At 49.3% G+C, this 21,014-nt stretch overlaps 1 protein-coding gene across 3 annotated transcripts in view; it reads left to right on the forward strand.

Annotated features, from left to right (window-relative positions):
• Window positions 1-14,058, forward strand: part of CTDP1 (CTD phosphatase subunit 1) — a 60,522-nt gene extending 46,464 nt beyond the window's left edge. The window contains exons 11-12 of one of the 3 annotated variants that reach the window (XM_053571462.1): window positions 4,004-4,176; window positions 12,990-14,058. In XM_053571462.1, the coding sequence (XP_053427437.1) occupies window positions 4,004-4,176; window positions 12,990-13,009 (193 nt within the window). In that variant the 3' untranslated portion in view covers window positions 13,010-14,058. The remainder of the gene's footprint in view (window positions 1-4,003; window positions 4,177-12,989) is intronic. The other 2 variants (XM_053571461.1, XM_053571463.1) reach the window with 2 other exon arrangements.
• Window positions 14,059-21,014: the final 6,956 nt, after the last annotated feature.

Here is a 21,014-nt window from a genome sequence, read left to right on the forward strand (position 1 = left end):
AGGCCTCTGTGCAAAAGCGATGATTGGTCAGAACCCAGGAGCCCCAGGGCTACACATGACCTTCGCGGCTTCTAAGTTAGAAGGTTCCAAATACACAGATGGATGTTTAGGAACTTTGTTATTATTGAACAGCAGTAATTTTCTCCTCCGTGTCCGATTTGTGCTTTTTAACCTCAGTTGTTACTTGATCTTAATTTATATCCTGGTTGGCCAAAATCCTTGCAAATGAATTATTTTTGTAAATTCTATTATGCAATCAATGAAAGTTATTGATAATTAATAAGAAAAAAACCTTAGAAAAAACCAGGCCTAAAGATAAGGTCATTCTTAAGATAGTTAAAGCTTCCTTTTTCAATAGGGCATTTAGACTTGGTTTGACCTTTCTTTTATTGAACTGATAAAACTGTTCGGCAAGAGTGCTTGTTTCTCTTTGTGCTCTAAATATTCTTGAAAGTGTTGGTAATTCAAGTGCTAGTGAATTAAAGTTTCACTATATGTGAAAATCAACACAAATTATGAAGATGTTTATTTTCTGTTTCCTAAAAGATTTGTAACGATTTTCTCCTACATAGAGAACTTTTTTGGTAAATTCTAGAGCATGTTATTTGCATAAGTCATTTTTGGAACATATGTGCTGCCTGCAGCCTTGTCTGGAGTAAAGTGTTTTAGATCTCACCACTCAAGTTTGGCTCCTGTGAGAAGTAATTTCTAAATGTCTTAAGTTTGTTTTCCAAGTTTTGGGGGTTTTTTTCTTTACATGTCGTTAAAATTTTTCTTTATAAAGTCTTTGAAGTGTTCTGTTCATAAAAATATCTTTTCAATTGACATCATTCCTTTCAGACAATACCATATTAGCCTCAGTGCCACATAGCACATTGCCACAGACTTAACAGCTCACTGTTTCTGTTTTTGGGAATCTGAGCACAGGGAACAGGGTCTTCCGAACAGGGTCTTGGGCCAGCATGTCCCGTCCCTTCCCAGAGCTCAGTCCTCCTGGCACACTGTGAGTGGAGGACACAGGTCTTCACACTGAGGCTGCCCCCATCCTACTGAGAGCTGTACCCTGGGCCAAGCACGGAGGCAGCTGGTCCTTCGTGGTACATAGGGGCCTCTCCTGGACTGGCATGCCCACCCTCTTGGCTTTCTCCTGTGCCCCCGGACTGACTCCAGGGCCAGCACAAGCTGTGTCCAGAGTTTCTCTCTCCAGTAATGTCCTGTGTGCAGCACACAGGAGGCCTGAGCACTGCCTGCCACCTCCAGGTGCATGTTCCAGCCACCAAGCTGAACCCGGGACACCCACTCTTGAGTCTGAGGGTAGACCCAGTTTCCAACATCACTGGAAAACACCCTTGCAGAAATTTAATTTTAATGTACCTATAAATACTTTCAATTTTATTAGCAAAAAATAGAGCATGTCATAGAGAATGGCTGGGACATTTGTTCTTTGAGCCAAGGAGAGAAATACATTTATGTTGGCTCCAAATACCTTTTATGTGATGTAATTTAGGTTCAATAGAAATGTGTTCCTGGAGGCTAGACCTTAATTCATGTAATTGATGGTTTGAATGATGGCTTTTCAGTAGAGGGTCCGTATCTGTCCATCTGCTGAAGCTGGTTTAGAATAATTCATTCGTGACTATTTCTGCATATACATACGTGTACCCATCTCTAATTGTGACTAATTTTTGTAACATTAATTTCTACAAGGGCAGGACTGTGCACCCCTGTTTGTCAGATCTCTTCTTCCAGGTTTTCACATGATAATGGGAAGGTGAAGAGGAGAAAGTGCTGGGATCCCACCAGGGCTATGGTCCTGCAGACATGCCACTCCCCGGCCAGGTGGTCTGGCTCCCAGAGCCTCTCGGGCTGGCGTCTGCTCTGCCCCCATCAGTGTCACCATCTGCTGCGTTTGCTCTTCATACTTATTTTGGCCTTTGAACCTTGCTGCTTCAGTCACTTCTCCTCCCTTCTTATCCCCGGCCCCAAACTCCTTTTTCTCACACAGAGGTCAAGTGCTGCTTAGAGGGTTTTTGTTGCTCTTTGGGGCAGTTTTTTTTTGGGGGGGGGGCGGGGGGGTGACCGTGTTTTATTATGTTTTGTTTTGAGATAGGGTCTCGCCCTATCCCAGGCTAGCATGCCATGGCATCAGCATACCTCATAGTGACGTCTAACTTCTGGCTCAAGGGATCCTCCTGCCTCAGCCTCCCAAGTGGCTAGAACTACAGGTGCCCACCACAATGCCAGGCTAATTTTTTTGTTTTTTGGAGAGATGGTGTCTAGAACTCCTGACCTCAAGCAGTCCTCTTGCCTCATCCTAGAGTCTTGGGATTACAGGCCTGAGCCACCAAAATGTTGTGATGCTACAGTGGTGTAAAAGTGTAGTATCTGTATTTCAAATTTAAAACTTTTTGTAATGTCATTATATAATAGGCTTTGTGCTAGATGATTTTGCCCAGCTGTGGAGTAATGTAAATGTTTTGAGTACATTCAAAGCAGGCAAGGCTGTGCTGTTCAGTTGGTCACTTGCATGAGGTGCATTTTCACCTTGCCCATGAGCTCCCAGGACCAAGCCGTGATGAGTAAAGGAGCTTCTGTAGTTCAGGTAACTTGTTCAAAAAGTGTAGACGTTGTTCACACAAGAACCATCTGGAAAAATACATGTCATTCTGAAATACGGTAGAACCTCTGTAAGCTGACCACCTGAGGGACTGTACCAAATTGTCAACTCACAGAGGTGGTTTCTGGAAGGAGCGAGGCCACTGTACTGATACATGTGTGCCGCACATTCAGTCTATGAAAATCAGGTCAGTGAAAGAGTTGTTCAGCTGTGGAGCTTTTACTGTGTTTTTGTGAGTCAAGCAGAATGAGGGAGAAAAAAATGTAAGCACAGTGTAGATACATTCAGATTTTGACGTATACCTGTGACTCAGCCTGTACAAAGTGCGTCTCTAGACCTTCCGGCAGGGTGAGCGTGCACAGATAAGGACATCTGTGGCCATTTTCAGGTCAGGGGCCATGCTGGGGCCACCATGTTGAGGCCCCTTCAGGGTGGTTAAGTCACTGCAGCTGCCCTGTGGCCATCAGCTTTAACTGTGAGGCTGACCAGAGTGGCCCTGGTGTCCTGCCTTTCTCAGGCCCTCATGCCCTCCCTGCATCTGTGCTCTGAGAGGGGACCCCCAGAGAGCGCCTGCCTGAGTGGGTGTGGCTGACCACTGGCTGGCCTGCCACATGATAGCCCTGAGACTTCACAGCCATCCACAGGGCACCAAGTAGGGAGCAGCTGGGGCCAGGCTTGGCCTCTGCTATGGGGGCTTTCAAGCTCCACCCACACCTGAGGGCAGGGTCCTGGTCCTTGAGCGGGGGTGGTGGTCTAGTCCTCATTCCCTCCCCCGGGGAAAACAAGCAGTGCAGCCCCTCCTGGGGCTCTGTGGGGCCTCCACCCCTCCAAAGTTCCAGGAGACTGAGGACTGTGGTTCCCTCCTGGAAATCCATGTGAATAGGTTAAGGGGTGACTCGCTGAAGTGAACTTTATTTATTTATTTATTTATTGAGACAGAGTCTCACTATATCACCCTCCATGGCAGGTCACAGCAACCTCAAACTCTTGGGCTTTAGCAATTTTCTTGCTTTAGCCCCCTTGTAGCTGGGACTACAGGTGCCCACCACAATGCCTGGCTTTGTTTTTTGTTTGTTTGTTTTGTTTTGTTTTTTGGTCACAATTGTCATTGTTGTTTAGCAGGCCAGGGCCAGGCTGGAACCTGCCAGCCTCACTGAGGTGAATTTTAAATGACTACCCTGGGTACTCACCATAAAGCCCGACTATGTACAGGAGAGCAGCCTCTGCTGGAGGGATGGGCCAGGCCAGGTGGTTCCCCAGCCTGGTGTCCTCATTCCTCTCCGTGTCTGAGGATCGTGGACTGAGCTTGTGGCCGGTGCCTGCAGGTGCAATGGGTGGGTTCCCAGAAAGTCAGCAGAGTCTGTAGCCCCGTTCTCCCATTGGCAGGTGGATGACATCCTGGGCGAGGGCAGCGACGACAGTGACAGTGAGAAGAAGCAGCCGGGAGAGCAGGAGGAGGAGCTGGAGGGCCGGCGGCAGGCCAGGACAGCAGGGGCCCGAAAGGGGCTGGCAACGGGGGCATCCTCCCCCAGCGAGAGGAACTCAGCCCATGGGACTAGGTAAGAGAGGGCCAGAGGGTCAGGTGAGGGTGGGGCGGGGCCAAGAGTGGGGGCGGACAGCCTGCACCCCTGCCTGGTCTGAATTTCTCAGTACTTAAGCAGAGGTTGGGGGCACCAACTTCCTGGTAGTCGAAATGCGTGACTTTTAGTGCCCCCAAAACTTGATTACCAATACACTGTTGTTGACCAGAAGCCTCATCAGTAACATAGTCAATTAACACATACTTTTATGTGTGTTGTATAATAAAGAAAAGAAAAATAATGGATAAGAAAACATTAAGATGAGGAAGGGAAGATTACTGTCATCATGTGGAGGTGGATCCTCACAAAGTCTCCATCCTGGTCTCAGTGTCAGTAGGCTGGGGAGCAGGGTAGGTAAGGTATGTTTTAGTTTTGTAGTTTACTTTTAGGTCTTGCTATCTGGGGGTCAGGCGCAGAAGAAATTCCATGTGTAGGTGTGCCCGTGCAGTTCACACGCATGTTTAGGGCCACCTGTGTGCCTTGGGTCTCATCAATAAACAAAATGGGCACTGCCTTCTTGTTCTGGCTTCTGCATTTGGTTGGTGCCAGTAATATTTGGGATGTACCATTTTCATAGGAAACAGAATGGGAAGAGAAGCCTACAGGCAGAAGGCAAAGCTTACTCTCATCAAATAACAGATGATGTAACGCTTACAAACCATTGTGTTCATAGCTGCCCAGGTGGCAGGAGGAAGCTCAGAAGCAGGCCTTCCCAGGTGGGCACCACATCACTGCGCTGACCCACTCTGGGGTCAGGGCCAGGAAGCCTCACTTTGGTCATTCTGTGTTTTATGGGCTTGTTTGACCTTGGTGGCTTTAGAATTTTAGATGAGAAGATTTTGTCAGATTCAGCCTTGCTTTACCAAGACCCAGCACAGAGCTGGCTTCTGTGGTCACGGGACCAGCATCTTTGGTCGGGGCTCACCATAAACCGCCCACCCGACCCTACTCCTTTCCTGTGGCACACACTACTCTCAGAGGAGCTTTAATATGGACTTTTCTGTGTGTAGTAGACAGTGTGGGTGCACAGCTCATGTACTCTAGTCAGCTGTTAATTTCTGTGACTCAAGGTTAGGGACCTCACTCCTTCCTTTACCAAGGTATTTGGGATGTGTGGCTGTCTGCTTATATCTTATCCTGTATGCATGTGTGCAGCAGTTTTATGGGCACTTCCATTCCTTAAGGTAAATCTTTAAAATAAAAAATCAAGTATGCATTTGAAAAGCGTTTCCCCAAACAACATCTTTTCAAAATGTTCAAGATACCCATAAGCACACTGTCACCACCATGTAGGTCTGGTGCTCAACCTGCTTCTCAGCAAGGCTTATTCTCACCTGTGACACTGGAGCTGAGGTGGCTCACAGAAGGCCACTCTCCGTGTCAAGTAAGGCTGGTGGAGAAGTGAAACATTTAATTAACTGCCAGAAGACATAGTACAGGGTTGCTGGTGACTTGTCACATTGGAGTCAAGATGGTGCAGGTGGCAGTGTCCATCATTTTTTGACAGTGATGACAGCCAAAGCCTATTCTCTGAACATTAGAGACAGCCTGTCCTGTCTGTTACACTAGGCCTTAAAGGCTCAACCTCCTGACACAAACACCCAGCTACTGAACCCAGCTCTTCATGAGATGTATGGTCAGCCTGCCCTGACTTTGGACAGCACAGCTCTTCCCAGGGTTCTGCCTCTTTTCAATTGGGAGATTAATCTGCTTCCACGCTTACGCACACACTGACACTACCCAGTAAGGCTCCAGATGCTAACATTGAAGTTGTTCATCTTTGGTAATTAACCAAGCAAGTACTCTTTCAGAGAGAGAAAAAGGAGCAGAAAAAATATTTGAAGAAATAATGGCTAAAAACATATCAGGTTGAATAGAGAACATTAATTTGTATGTCCTAGAAGCTCAATAAACTCCAGGTAGGATGAGCATAAAGATCCACACACAGACTCATCACATCAAGAGGCCAGCAGGCTCCAGTGGCCGTGTGCCTAAGAGAGACCCCGCCAGTGTAGGAAGGTGCCGTGGAGCTCACCAGGACCTGTGGGCATTGGCAGGAGAGGACATGCATATACAAAGGCTTGGAAAAAACTGTCAACAAAGACTTCTGTATCCAGCAAAACTATCTCAAAAGTGAAGGCAAGCCTTTCCCAGGTAAAAACTGAGAATTCACTGCTAGTTACCTGACCAAAAACAGTAGGGGAACCTTGTCAAGCTGAAACATGGGGGCCCAGATGGAGCTCTGAGTCCTCATGAACAAATGAAGAGTACTTGGTAATTGTGTAATTACACAGGACAGTTTGAATGCATGTTTCTCCCCTTCTCTTGACTGATACAAAAAGAAATATGGTTTTATGACATAAAACTGGTTGTGTGCGGCTGCATTGTTGGGCCCATAATGTATAGAAATGCAGTTATGTTTGCCAATGACAGCACAGAGAAGGTAGGTGGGCATTGAGCTGTCTTGGATAAGGGAATGACAACAGATGGTGAATGAATCTGCAGGAAGGAATGAAGAGAGCCAGAAAGGGTGAGTGAGCAGGTTGATGTAACCAGCGCTGAGTGTGTGCTCCCCTTTCCTCCCTCAGCTTCTCTAGTAGACAGAGAACGATGAAGACTCAGGATTGCAGCAGTGTGGTGCTGGCTCTGTGGCAGGGAGAGAGGTGACATCCTAACAGCAATAGCACAGAACTGGGGACGAGATGGAGCTCTGTAGAACTGGTGCTCTGTCTCTAACTGGAGTTAAACTAGTGTAATTCTGATCACGTAAGATATTTATGGTAAGCCCTAGGGCAACCACTAAGGAAATAGCTCAAAAAATATGTAGTGGGAAAAAAAATCTCTAAACTAAAATGTTACATAGGGGATATTCATCTGTATAAAAAGAAAGCAGTGAATAAAAAATGCACAATACAGGGTGGCGCCTGTGGCTCAGCGAGTAGGGCGCCGGCCCCACATGCCGAGGGTGGCGGGTTCAAACCCAGCCCCGGTCAAACTGCAACAACAAAAAAAAATAGCCGGGCGTTGTGGCGGGCGCCTGTAGTCCCAGCTACTAGGGAGGCTGAGGCAAGAGAATCGCGGAAGCCCAGGAGTTAGAGGTTGCTGTGAGCCGTGTGACGCCACGGCACTCTACCCGAGGGCGGTACAGTGAGACTCTGTCTCTACAAAAAAAAAAAAAAAAAAAAAAAAAAAAAATGCACAATACAAAGAAAGAACAAAAAGTAAAATGGCAGACATAAAGTTAAAAATATCATCAATATTAAATGTGAACAGCTAAATAATCCCATCAAAAGGTAGGAATCGGTGGGCTGATTAAAGAAACACGACCTAGCTAAGTACTATATACAGGAAACACACTTTCAATTCAAAGATACAAATAGATTGAAGGGATTAAAAAACTTACCAGGGCGGTGCCTGTGGCTCAAAGGAGTAGAGTGCTGGCCCCATATACCAAGGTGGTGGGTTCAAACCCAGCCCCGGCCAAAAACTGCAAAATATATATATATATGTGTATACACATATATATATATATATATCAAACAGCAACCACAGAAAAACTAAATCGATAACTAATAACAGAGAAAACAGAATTTAAAACAAAAGTTTCACTAGAAGTAAAGGACATTTTAGGTGGCACCCAGCAGGTCCCCTGCGATTGATTCTCCCTGCTGCCGACAGCAGGGAGAGCCCCGCGGTGCCCACGCTCGCCTTACCCCAGGAGCGTGTCTGAAAAGCAGGCCACTTGGCACAGCACATCCTGCAGCTCTTCCTACAACACAGGCCACACACAACCCTAGCAGTGTCACTCAGTCAAGTGACCTTGCTGTGTGTATACCTGCTGTTCCCTCCTTTCACCAGACAGACCAGCCCGGTTGTGACCCACAACTTGAAACGTGTCCTTCATGGAATGTTTGATCCTCCTCAAGCTGGTGCTGGTATAGAACACTAGTCTGTGTGTCTGCTGTGCATACTGAGTGTGCCTTTCTGGAGCAGACTAAAGGCTGCGCACTATGACTGCTGTATGTGCAGCACAGGGAGTTGGGGCTCACATATCTACTAGTGACATCCATGTTCTTGCTTTATTCCACGTTGGGTTTGAGATACATCGTTAAACTTAAAACAAAGAATTTTTTTTTGAGACACAGTCTCACTTTTTCACCCTTAGTAGAGTGTTGTGGCGTCCCAGCTCACAGCAACCTCAAACTCTTGGGCTCAAGCGGTTCTCTTGCCTCAGCCTCCCAAGTAGCTGGGACTACAGGCACCTGCCAGAATGCTCGGCTATTTTTTGTTGCAGTTGTCATTGTTTAGCTGGCCTGGGCCAATTTTGAACCTGTCAGCCTCAGTGTATATGGTTGGCTTCTTAACCACTATGCTACTGGTGTTGAGCCTAAAACTTTTTCCAGAATTAATTGTGTTAATATTTATCTGAGGAGCTGTACACCTGGTTGTAATGACAAAAGACATATCTGTCCTGTTATCCTAAGAGGGCGTGAAGCCACTGTCACTTGCTGACATTTACCAGCCAAGGTTTGTGGCTGCTTCTGATTTTTTGGGGTAATTTTTAATTACTACTATTCATTTGTGTTTTAAAATACCGTGCTCTAAACACTGTCTAATGAAGAGTAAAGGGTCCAAGTCATCACTAGTACTGTCTTTAACACACTTGACTGCAGAGCCATTAGGCCACAGGGCTGGCTGGGCCCTCGGAGGACTGAGGAGTGCAAGGAGAACCCTGCTTCTCCTTGCCCTCATGCAAAACGTCCACCCCTGTATTTCAGTAAAAGTCCTTTATTTCTATTTCTATTTTTTTTTTCATGAGATAGTCTCAATCTGTTGCCCTGAGTAGAGTGCCTTGGCAACATCACAGCTCACGGTAGCCTCACCCTCATGGACTCAAGGGATCTCCCACCTCAGTCTCCCAGAGTGCTGAGACTACAGGTGTGAGCCACTGGGCCTGACTCAAAGGCCCTTTATTTCTAAAATGTGTGAAAACCCTTTTTCTGAGCCTATTAGCAGATTGTATGGGGTCCAGATCCTGGTTGTGAGACACTGGCCTCCTCGATGTCAGATGGGAGTGGTAGCGCCCGCCTCACAGGTCTCTTAGGGATGCTGAAGGAAATGGGCACTCCACACCTCTGGCCCTCGCACAGCATCCCCACTGTGGTTCCTGCGAGACCTGCTTGTGGCAGAGCCCTGCCCAAGCATGGGCCACACAGCACCAGCAGGTTGGACCCACGTCTCAGATGTCCTGAGATCACTGAAGTGTCTGTTTTAAGAAACAGCTCTCTTGTTTATTTGAAATGTGGTTTTTCAGCTGACTCTGTTTTCTGCATGAAACAATATTCCAAGTTTGAGTATTCCTCATGCCGCCCACACAGCTCTGAACTATCTGTTAAAAAATCAGATCGACCTTCAGCAAAGTGAGGGATAGGAGCAAAAAATGCTGTATTTTTACTTTCCTTTCTCTTTTTCTGGCACTTTAGCTGTTTTTAGTAAAAGTGGATGCTTGACAAAACAGGAGGCCTCCACACTTGGAGCCGAGACAAGCTGCTGTGCTGTCAACTGGGGAGGGAGGCCGCCAAGGCTCCAGCCATGCACTCGAGTGGCAGGGGCATGGCGTGCCATCATGGAGAGGGATGACTGTTGGAGCTCATCACATTGCAGTTGATGTTTCAGATTAACGTGGGAGTCGGTTCCTAAACTAAGTGGCAGTTTGTGACTGAATTTTAAAGTTCCAGGATAGTCATCAGAATCTGGTACTGCTGCATTTGAGTGACAGGAAGTTGGTGTTGACACTTGACAGAAGACCCAAGTGGAGCCAGCATGTGGAAGCCATGCCAGGTCCATGCACTCCTGCCAGCCCATCTGACCAGTCTGAGATGGGCATGCACAGAGGTCAAAGCCCTGAAGAGGCGAGCAGTTCACAGGCCGACTCGGTAAGGTGGCTGCTTTAGGAAACTCTTGAAACTGCTTTCCTCTGAACACCACCGCAGCCAGCACAGAAGACCCCGTGACCAGATGTGGCTTCCTCATACAAGCAGCTGACGTCCCTGCTTTGGGTCTGACACTGTCTACCCAGAGACTGCGTCGGGTCCCCAAGACATGCCCTTGCCTACCACCAGTCTCGGTTACAGGCCTCTGGAGCTTCTGACCAACTGGCTTCAAATGGGGGTTTCCGTGACTCTCTTTGGGCTCCACTTTTTTGCTGGAGCGGCAGAGCTCAAAGACCTCACTCTGGCTTCTGTAGTGTGTTACCACAGGCATCACAAAGAGAGATTGGGGGAGGGGAGCAGTCTGGGAAAGGGGTACAGCAGACTTAATTATCTAGGCCTGACACCCTGTAGACTCAGGTATATAAAGCAGTGTGATCTGAGCCAGCAACGCCACCTGCACCACGCTCCCTGGCCACTCTGCAGTGTCCTCTGGGTGTGGTCAGAGCCCTCTGGGATAAGGGCCTTTGGGGCACAGTCCCAGAGTCCTACCTTGGGCAGGTGAAGGGAGGACAAGAGAAGATCAGGGAGACCTGTGTCCTGAGGCCTAAACCTCTCAAGCATTTTGACTGTGAGACTTAGGAGTTAGAGGCCGTGGATGAAAACCAGCATGTGTCCCAACACCACAGCACTGTGGAGGGGAAGCCCACTGCAGGCCATCCTCACCAGTGTACAAGGAGACAGTCCACTTGGTGCTGCTCTAATTGAAGAGACTCTCGAGTCAACACAGACAGCTCACCTGACTCAGCTCACACAGTTTGGTGTCAGGTGAGAGCAGGGCTTGAGTGGGAGTTGTGAACAAGTGGGACCAGTAGCCTGAAGCGTTTCTCTGAGGAATCATAGCAGGAGATGGAAGGTGGCTTTACCAGAAGGACCCTGAAGACATTTGAGCCAGCACCTGCTGAGAGATGGACGTGTCTGGCAATAAAGTGGGCCAAGCAAGAACAAGGTCATGGCAGGATATTTGGGGGATGTTGGAGGCATTTTGCTGTTGACTGTCCAGAGGGCCAGTAGCATCTACTGGTCATGAGAGTCTGGGAAAGTTCGCCAAAGTGCTGGTAGGAATTGCCAGGAGAGCTTCACCAGAGGGCCCTGCTCTCCCACAGCCCCTCTGCCCCTCCTCCCATCACAGGGCAGCTGGTGAGTGTCCGTAGGCGTCACCTGGTACACGCCATCATGTTGCGTGAAGTATGCATGAAGCAATGCCACAGAGGTTAAGTCTGCCATCTGTAATGTCAGAGAATAAGGGAGACTACAGCTCTCTTAGGCATGTAGCAAAATTTCTTTATTTTACCAAAGCTTATGTAGGCAATACTGCACATAACACACTATTAATCAATAATCTTGTGACTCGAAACTCATTACCCATACCTCTTACTGCCTGGCGCCTTACAACACCATCGCCTCCTGTGCATCTGCAGAGGATGCATCTTTCTTCTGTTAGTAACGTGGAAGAGGCTGCAGTCACAATCAAGTTGCCAAGACCCTCAGTGCCTCACCTGGCTCAGCTCACACAGTTCGGGGAGGGAGTAAATGGCTGGTGTCATCACTTCAGAGTGTCCTGACTTTGATGGAGCTTATGTTGAGAAATGAAGTTTGTTTTTATTTTTATCTTTTAATTCTATTTTCCACAAACTTTTTGAAATCTCTTTGTAGACCTAAGTATAAAACTGAAGCTTTCAGAAGATAGAATTTTCATGACTGCTTGACACAATGATTTTTTAGTACAATCGTAAACATTCTAGCCATAAAAGAAAACAACTTCTGCTTTGCAAAAAGAAAACTGTTAAAAGAATTTGAAAAGACACCCAGAGGCTGGAAGGAAATGTGCCCGGCACATCTCTGAAAGGAGATGAAACGGAGCTGTTGAAGGGAGCACGGGCAGGTCACAGCCTAAAAACTGTGGGCCAAATTTCCGACAGACCCTTGATCCAGGAAGATACGTGGCAAACCAGCCCACCACAGGTGCTAAGGGGAGCAGAAGGGCTTTAGTAGCCTCGTTCAGCAGCCATATTGTGTTAAGGTCCATCTACAGCTCACTTGTGTGTCTGTGTGTGTGAGCTGCTGGAGGCTCATGGCAGAGAGCAGACGCTGACTGCAGACCTCCCAGGGTGAAGACCAGGACACAGTGGTGGCTACTGGAGCCCTGGCCGCTGTCCCTGGCACTCACTGCCTCTGGGGTGCAGTCAGAAATAGGCAAGACATGGCCCAAGGGAAGGTGCCCCTGAGCTCTTCACAGGCTCATTCTGTGGACTCTGGCCCTTCATCCTAGTGTTTGGTGATTTCCTGGAAAACCCTGAGCCTTCTTTGCTCTGTCGCCTTAGTGGGGAAATTAAACTCCATTTTCATCATTGTTACTTGTATTCCTTTACGGTCTGTTTTCAGACACTAATTTAAGAAATTCTGCTTTTTCATCAGTTTTGAGTCTAACCACCTCCTCACTTTTGTATAACAATTAAAAGTAAACTTTTTCTTCTATGAAAAATATTTATTCCAGCTGGCATAAAAATGATGAATTCATTTAAAATTTGGACTGGTGGGATGCGTAGCTTCTTATAAAATGACCCCACGGATCTGGGAGTCCCAGCACATGGGGAGAGATGCAGAGGGAGGGAGGGATGGGGGGCTGTGCTTAGCTAGCTTTGCGGGGTGTGCTGCTGTGACTGGCGGAACACGTGCTGGTTCCTGATAGGCGGCTCTCACCTTGGGGTTTGCCTTTAAAGGGGATTTCTCAGGGCGTGTCTGAGCCCCCCCGCCCATGTCTGAGCCCCCGCATCTCACACCAGGTTTGCTTCTCCTCAGAGGCCATAAGAGGAAGCTGAACGAGGATGACGCCAGCGAGTCCAGCAGGGAGTCCAGCAACGAGGACGAGGCCAGCAGCTCAGAGGCAGACGAGATGGCGGCCGCACTTGAGGCGGAGCTGAATGATTTCATGTGACACCATCCCAGCCGCTGGGCCGGAGCCATGTACCAGCCGTGCCCAGCCTCTGCTCAGCTTCCTCTCCTCCAGAAAGACGTGTATATTTTGTAGAGCTCCACATACAGAAACACGTTATTTTGCTGAGAAATGGGTTGTTTTTAAGAAGTTTTACTACAGGAAAGTCTACTTTTGTAAGCAACAGTGTGCACAGGGAGTTGGTGCTGTGCCAAAGAGCCACAGTGCCACAGGGCCTGGAGCGGGTGGGCGGCAGGCGAGCCTCCTATGCACCAGCATCTTCTGTGGGCAAAGACTGGCTAGACCATCCTATGGCAACAACTGGGCTCTTGTCCTGCCTGTCACAGCAAAGCCATCAGAGTCTGAGATGACTCTTGTACTCTCAGAGCAGCACGCATGTGCACGGAACATGCAGCCAGGTGGGCCACACTGTTTCAGAGTGACTATGACCTGTGGGGCCCACACACGCAGCCTGGCTGCCATCGGTCATCCCCCACTGGGTGTCAGGCATAAAGGGGGTGTCTCTGGGGCAGCATTAACTGCTTTGAGGATCTGATGTAAAGTTTCTGTGTGTCTGTTTTATATCCCACCCACCAAACGTTCAATAAAAGTCCTTTTTGTAAGTTCTGTGGGTGCTATAGCCGCCAGTGCTCAGCCTTCTCTCCCCTCCTCGGACAGCTCATTCTCCAAGACGGTCATAACCAGGGAGGCATTTTCTAAAAGACTGAATCAAAACTTTGAGAATACAAAAGATCTCTGTTTCTAATTATGAGATAATGAAATCAGACCTGGGACACTAAGGCCCAGAGGTAGCTCCAACCCCAGAGCTCACTGCAGCTGCGCACCCTGTCCCCAGGCCTGGTGTTGTAGGTCTCAGCCTGTCCCTAGACCAGATGTTCCAGATTTCAGCCCATCCCCTTGTCTGGTGTTCCAGGTCTCAGCCCATCGTCCCCTGGTCTGGTGTTCAGGTCTCAGCCTGTCCCTAGACCTGATGTTCCAGGTCTCAGCCCATCCCCTGGTCTGGTGTTCAGGTCTCTGGACAGAATGTGCCCTATACAGCATGATCCCTACTGAGTATGGGCTGTGGGTGGGGGAAGCCCAGAGTCAGGCCATGTCCAGCGTGTGGCAGCTGCTGCCCCAGTGCTGCTGTGTGGAGAGCACCTGACCCCTGGGTTTGAGCCAGGGCAAGTTTTGATTTGAAGATGTCATTGCTGAAATCCTGCTCCAACCAACTTGAGATCAGCACAGCAAACCTTCTGTTTTCTGGGCTAATTACCAAATTAAAGTTAAGTGTTAGGCTAAGGCATGTATTATTTACACTCTTTTCAGCTGTAAATGGCAGAATCAGCCCAGTGGGCTTGTCTCCAGGTTTCGACTCTTCTGAGAAGTCCTGGATGGAGCTTCAGGTCCTGTGGGGTCCAGGTGCTCTCCAGACGCTCAGACGTCCTGGGTGAGTCCTCCTGTAATTTGGCCTTTCTCCATTGGCTTCAGCCTGAGGTCAGCCTTTTCCACATTGTGGCTAAAATGGTCAGAGTCCACCCCACTCCTGAGTTATGTGGACCAGAGAGCAGGGCTTAAGCAGACGGACCCTAGAGCCACAATCAGTCCTTGGCTCCTTCTCACTGAGGCCAGTAACTGGACATTGCCCACAACAGCAATAATTAACATCCATGTTTTCCAGCCCAATTTTTTTCTATGAAACAAAAGGGGGAGAAATTCATAATGATGGGTCTACATAAAAAGGCAGAAATGGGAGCAGCCGAATCGTGAATGTAAATGATCTCAGGATTTCAGCTTCAAACATAAGAAACAGGCTCGCTTGTAGGCTGATACTTCTTAAAACATGTAAGTGTTAAGAATTATCTGCTTGCATTATTATTCTCAGGGTTTTTTGGTTTTTTTTTTTTTTTTTGAGACAGAGCCTCAAGCTGTCACCCTGGGTAGAATGCCATGGTATCACAGCTCACAGCAACCTCCAATTCCTGGGCTCAAGCGATTCTCCTGCCTCCACCTCCCAAGTAGCTGAGATTACAGGTGCCCACCACAACGCCCAGCTATTTTTTTGGTTGCAGCAATCATTGTTTGGCGGGCCCGGGCTAGATTTGAACCTGCCAACTCAGGTGTATGTGGCTGGTGCCTTAGCCTCTTGAACCACAGGCACCAAGGCTATTCTCAGTTCTTTTTCAGTGATTATTTCTGATTGCTGAGGCCCTAAGAAACACAGGTGTCTGGCTGCTGGTCGTGTACCCTCCCCACCTTAATCCTTTGTCCTGCACATGTGGTTGTACCCTCCTCACCTTAATCATTTGTCCTGCAAATGTCCTCTTTTTCTTTTTGCAGTTTTTAGCCGGGGCTGGCTTTGAACCCGCCACCTCCGGCGTATGAGGCTAGCGCCCTCCTTTGAGCCACAAGCACCACCAGACATGTCCTCTTCTAATACCAGTTTGACCTTCCCTGAGCTCAGCAGGGCACAACTCAACCAAGGCCTCGAAGCTCAGGCTCTGGTGGAATGGGGCCCCTTCCTGCTTGGCCCCACCAGGTTCATTCAGGAGCCTCAGGGCCTGGGTGCTCCCGCCAAATTACAGCAAAACAACAGCCAGGGGATTGGAAAGAACAAACTGGAAGGTGGATATTCAGCAGCTCCCACCCCACATACCATTCTTGGTCCTCACTAGGTTATTTGCAGAGCCGGTTAGCAGACAGTCTCCTCACCTGCTCTCCCGTGGTCCCCTGAGATCCGTAGTCTGACAAGGCCTGGGCAAGGAGGCAGGCATGTGAGCTGCGTCCAGACTCGGCAGAATGATAAAAGTAGATGCACATGTGGGTATCCCGAAGATAACAAAAGTGCCCTGCAATTTAGTTTATATGGACACAAAATATACAAGGAGACATAATGTATGCTGTTTAGGAGGGAGCCACATAAGGGTTTTATTTTTTGTGAAGTCTTCTGGGAAGGGCTGAGGAATATCTCCAGTTTTCTTTTCAGCACTGGTTTCCTCCTTGGAGGGCTTGGGCTTTGTCTCATTTGCAGTGTGTCCCCAGCCACAGACATCTGTAGTTAGCAGGTCTGGCCATTACAGTGAGCCACAAGCCGTGTCCCAGGCAGACGTAGGTGACCCTTGTTACGCTCTTGGCTGAATCCCTTCTGACTTGGCAGGAAACTTAATTGTATTCAGAGGCTCTTAAATGTAAAGTCAAAATACAGTACCCTCTTGTGTCCTACAGAACCTTTTGAGGGAACTTCAGTGAGAAGAGCACCTGAGGGAGGTCAGGAACCAGTGGGGGCTTCCTCTCTGAGGCAGAGGAGTGGGGTCCCCAGCTCCTAGTGGAGCAGTGAGACCCTACATCCCCACTCCAGGACATATCATACTGATGGCTTTAGAATTTGACCCTCCTGACTGTCTTGGCCGCCTTTGCACAGGAGCCAGGGGCCCCTGTGGGTCCCTTGAGGGACCTGGCCTGGCCTCAGGTCTGGACTCCATGGTTACCAACCAGCCTATGTCCTGGGAGCCCTGGGTGGAGCAGCTCCTGGTCTCCCCTTGGAGATGGTACTAGGAAGGGCTGCCAGGACAGACCAGTGGTGTGTGATTTGTACAAAATAAGCAGGGACATCTCTGTGGGACTTGGTGGCCAACAATTTATGCAGCTGTTCCAAATAAAACCTCTTTAATAAATTTTTAATAGGAAACTTGAACTTGCTTCCCTGAGCATAGATTTTTATTTCAGGCTTTATGCTCAAAATGATAGAGAAATCTATGATTGAGAATTCCAAGAGATAACTTACTGACATCCAAAAGAAATCTTCTGCATAAGTAAATAATAAATTTTAGACTTTTTTTATAAATGTTCAAAACTCCGTTAACTAATGAATTTTAATAAAATTTTACTCCTTTCAATTTTTGAGGAACAGAATGTTGCAATTTCATGTAATATCATGAGTGCGTTTCATGTCCAGTGAGAGTTTTTCATAGTGTTTTCAAGACAACCAGGATACAGGAATAGCGTGCAGGTCAGGGCTGGGGGCTCCCCAGGGCACATCCAGGACTCGACCAGGGGTGTGACATTCCGTGGTTCTGAAAATGCCTGATGGCAGTCCGATTGCTGCCAGGGTCTCACTGCCCTGTGCACCCTCTGTGCTACACCCTGTGTCCTCCCACAGCGTCCCCTGTCCCAACATGTCATGTGGTTGGACCGTGCAGAGTGGAGCTGCATAGACTGGCTTCTGCCCCTTAACAAGTGCGTTTATGTTTCCTCCAGGTCTCTTTGTGGCTTCCTGGCTCCATTCCCTTATCCAGATGTACCACAGTTCATTTATCCATTTCCTACTGAAAGACATGTTGGCCATTTCCAAGTTTTTGCGGTTACGGAAGAAGCTGGTATCCACATCCATGGCAGGTTTTGGTAGAGACGTACCTTTTCAACTCTGGGTGAATGCCAAGGAGCAAGTGGTGAACTGCACCACACTCAGGTTTGAGCTTGGTGAGAAGCCATCAAACTGTCTCCCAAAGCACAGTGGAGGAATGCAGCCACCATCCTAATGGGAACTGCTGAACCGAGCCAGGCCCTGAGCCAGCTGTGTCCTCAGGACCAGCCACATTTCCTGGCCCTCATGAGATGGCATGCTTGGGCACCAAGGTCCCTCCTACCTGCTGTAGTAGCTGAGGGCCTTTCAAGTCTACCGCAGCTTCCGCAGAATCTCTCCTCATCAGTTCCTTAGCAGCCTGGGCCACCCAGAACACAGGCTGGGATCCTGCACACATAGATGGGGGGAGAAAACCCTTCACTGTGGGGTGACATCTGTTCTTTGTTCACATGCCATCTTCAGCTTTGGTGACTGGGTCACAGGTCAGCAGCACCTAGTCCGCCAGGCTGCCCTCTACTCTTTGTCTCACTAAACTGTCTAAACAGAAGGGTATTGGCTAGGTGCAGAAGTTCACGCCTATAATCCCAGCACTCTGGGAGTCTGAGGCGGGCAGATCACCTGAGCTCACAAGTTCAAGACCAGCCTGAGCAAGATCGAGACCCCATCTCTAAAAATAGGCAGATGTTATGGCGGGCACCTGTAGTCCTACCTACTCAGAAGACTGGGCCCAAGAGTTTGAGGTTACTATGAGCTATGACACCATGGCACTCTACGGAGGGTGACAAAGTGAAACTGTCTCAAAAAAATAAAATAAACAGAAGGGTGCTAATGAGCCTGATACTTGGGAACATACTTGGGAACAGGACGGCTTCTGTCTTAGAGCTGGGCATCTGTTCCCACAGGCACTCACACTCTCAGGAAGGAACCAAGGAAGAGGATTTTACCACAGGCGAGGGGTTGGGGGCAAATACATTCAACAGGCTGTAGGAGGTGGTGTCATGGATACTCATAAGAAAGGGAAACTATGCGCACGTGTTATAGTGCCCTAGCCCATCCCCTCATGGCTGGGAACATTTATAGTTTCTCTGGGGTCTCCTGCGTTGGGTGGGGCCCATAGCTGAGTTTATTTTGGCTCACAAGGGCAAAAGCCCTCCTGGACTTGCCTTCACACCTGGCAGCGTGGAGCTGGGGCTGTCCTCCCAGCAGCATCCTCTGGGGAGCCCCAGCAGCTGTCTGGGACGTCTGCCCTCACCTGGCCAGGATGAGCCTAGAGCAGTTGTTCTCAACCTTCCTATGCCATGGCCCTACAGTTCTTGTAGGTCACAACCTACAGGTTAAGAACGCTGGCCTAGAGCATGGAGGCATGGGGCAGGGAGGGTGAGCGCAGGCTAGGTCTGGGAAGTACATAAGCCAGGGTCGCTTCTGCCTCGAGTTGCAGCTGGGCTGCTGGGTGAGCAGGTGCCGCTCTGGGTCTGCCTGTCAGCTTCCCGAATCCTACCCACTGAGGTCATTTGACTTCAAATGCAAACATCTCTACACTTCTCATCTGGAAAACATTGGTGGGATATTGTTTCTGGAACCCAGCAGCATACCACTTGGATTCGTCACGTTGTATTCTCCATCTTAGGTTAGAACTTCCAAGGATAGACGTGAAATATGTAAAATAGAGTAATTATAACTGTCCTCCCCCCAAAGGGAGAAATGCAAAGTCCCTGAGCTCCTAGTGGCAGGCTTGGGGAAGACAAGCTTACTGTTTCTCAGTTTCCCGTCCGTTCCAAGCAGGTGCTCCCAGCTCACTGGGCAAGTCCCACATAGAAGCCCACACCTGAGGTCAGAGCCAGGTCCCCGATGGCCTTTAGTCTTATGGGCCATACTGACATGATGTGAATATTTGTTCAGGCCTGAAGATGGCTGGAGTGACCCTTACAGACACACACACATCCTGGAGCTGGCTGCTTCCTCACCTCACATGAGAGGTTTCCTGAAGCTGCTAACCTCTCCCCTCCCCAAGCACTCATCTGCACCAACCCAGAGTGGAATGATTTGTGTGGATACAAAAGTCCTCTAGGGCATGGCCTTTAGCTCTGAGCTACACCCCATGATGTGAATTTAAGCCGTAGGCTCCCAAGTCAGTGGCATAAAGGCACATGTCACTTGGGACAAGTTTAGAATGAGTTCCTGAAAATTTTTCTAGGACAGCTGCGACCTATCTCCCCAGAGATGACCGTGTATTCCAGAAAAAGTCCAGATTTGAAATCAGGAAACTCAGAAATTGGAAGATGCAGCTTCTGGCTTGTGCTGCAGATAGGGCAGGTAACCGGGTGCTCAGGTCCAGACTGATCTTACTCATGCCACATTGGACAGGGAGCTCAGGGGAACCTCTACCAAGGCAGCTGTCTCCTCCCCCAACACTGAAGCCTGATAGGCACAGAGGGAGGTTTTGAAGATCTGTTACCCTCAGGAAGCCCAGGCACCCATTGTTTAGCGTATGCTCTGACCTGGCACCTGCTCTCAGCAGATGGGGGGTGAGTGGGAGTGGGGGCAGGACCAGCCATATGTAGCCGGCATGGGCTGGGGCTGCTGCCCTCTCAGCACTAGAGCTCATCTGCCTCCTCATCTTCTCTGCAGATGGTCTCAATCCCAAATCTGCCCGTTAGGACAGATCCACCATTACTTAGTTCACCAGGCACCAGGCACAGGGCATGGGGGATACTCCCCCTGCCCAGGCACACAGGGAGACACACATCCCAAAGGAAGACACACTGCCTAGAGGACGCACATGGCCCAGAGGAGGTACACATCCCAGAGGGAGACACACAGCCCAGAGGAGGCACAGGGCCCAGAGGAAAACTTGCAGCCCAGAGGAAAATACACGGCCCAGAGGAGGCACACGGCCCAAAGGGAGACACACATCCCAGAGGAGGCACAAGGCCCAGAGGAGGAGACACATCCTAGAGGAGGCACACGGCCCAGAGGAGGCACACGGCCCAGAGGGAGGCACACGGCCCAGAGGAGGCACACGGCCCAGAGGGAGGCACACGGCCCAGAGGAGGCACAAGGCCCAAAGGGAGACACACATCCCAGAGGAAGACACGCTGCCCAGAGGAGACACACAGCCCAGCAGATGCACACGGCCCAGAGGAGATACAGGGCCCAGACACACACGGCCCAAAGGGAGACACACATCCCAGAGGAAGACACACGGCCCAGAGGAGGCACATGGCCCAAAGGGAGACACACATCCCAGAGGAGGGACACGGCCCAGAGGGAGACACACATCCCAGAGGGAGACACACTGCCCAGAGGAGGCACATGGCCCAGAGGAGACACACAGCCCAGCAGATGCACATAGCCCAGAGGACGCACACGGCCCAGAGGAGATACAGGGCCCAAAGGGAGACACACATCCCAGAGGGAGACACACGGCCCAGAGGAGAGACACTGCCCTGAGGAGGCATATGGCCCAGAGGAGGCACATGGCCTAGAAGAGACACACATCCCAGAGGAGACACACAGCCCAGAGGAGACA

This window comes from Nycticebus coucang, chromosome 19 (assembly GCF_027406575.1).
Source record: "Nycticebus coucang isolate mNycCou1 chromosome 19, mNycCou1.pri, whole genome shotgun sequence".
NCBI classification, from domain to species: domain Eukaryota; kingdom Metazoa; phylum Chordata; class Mammalia; order Primates; family Lorisidae; genus Nycticebus; species Nycticebus coucang.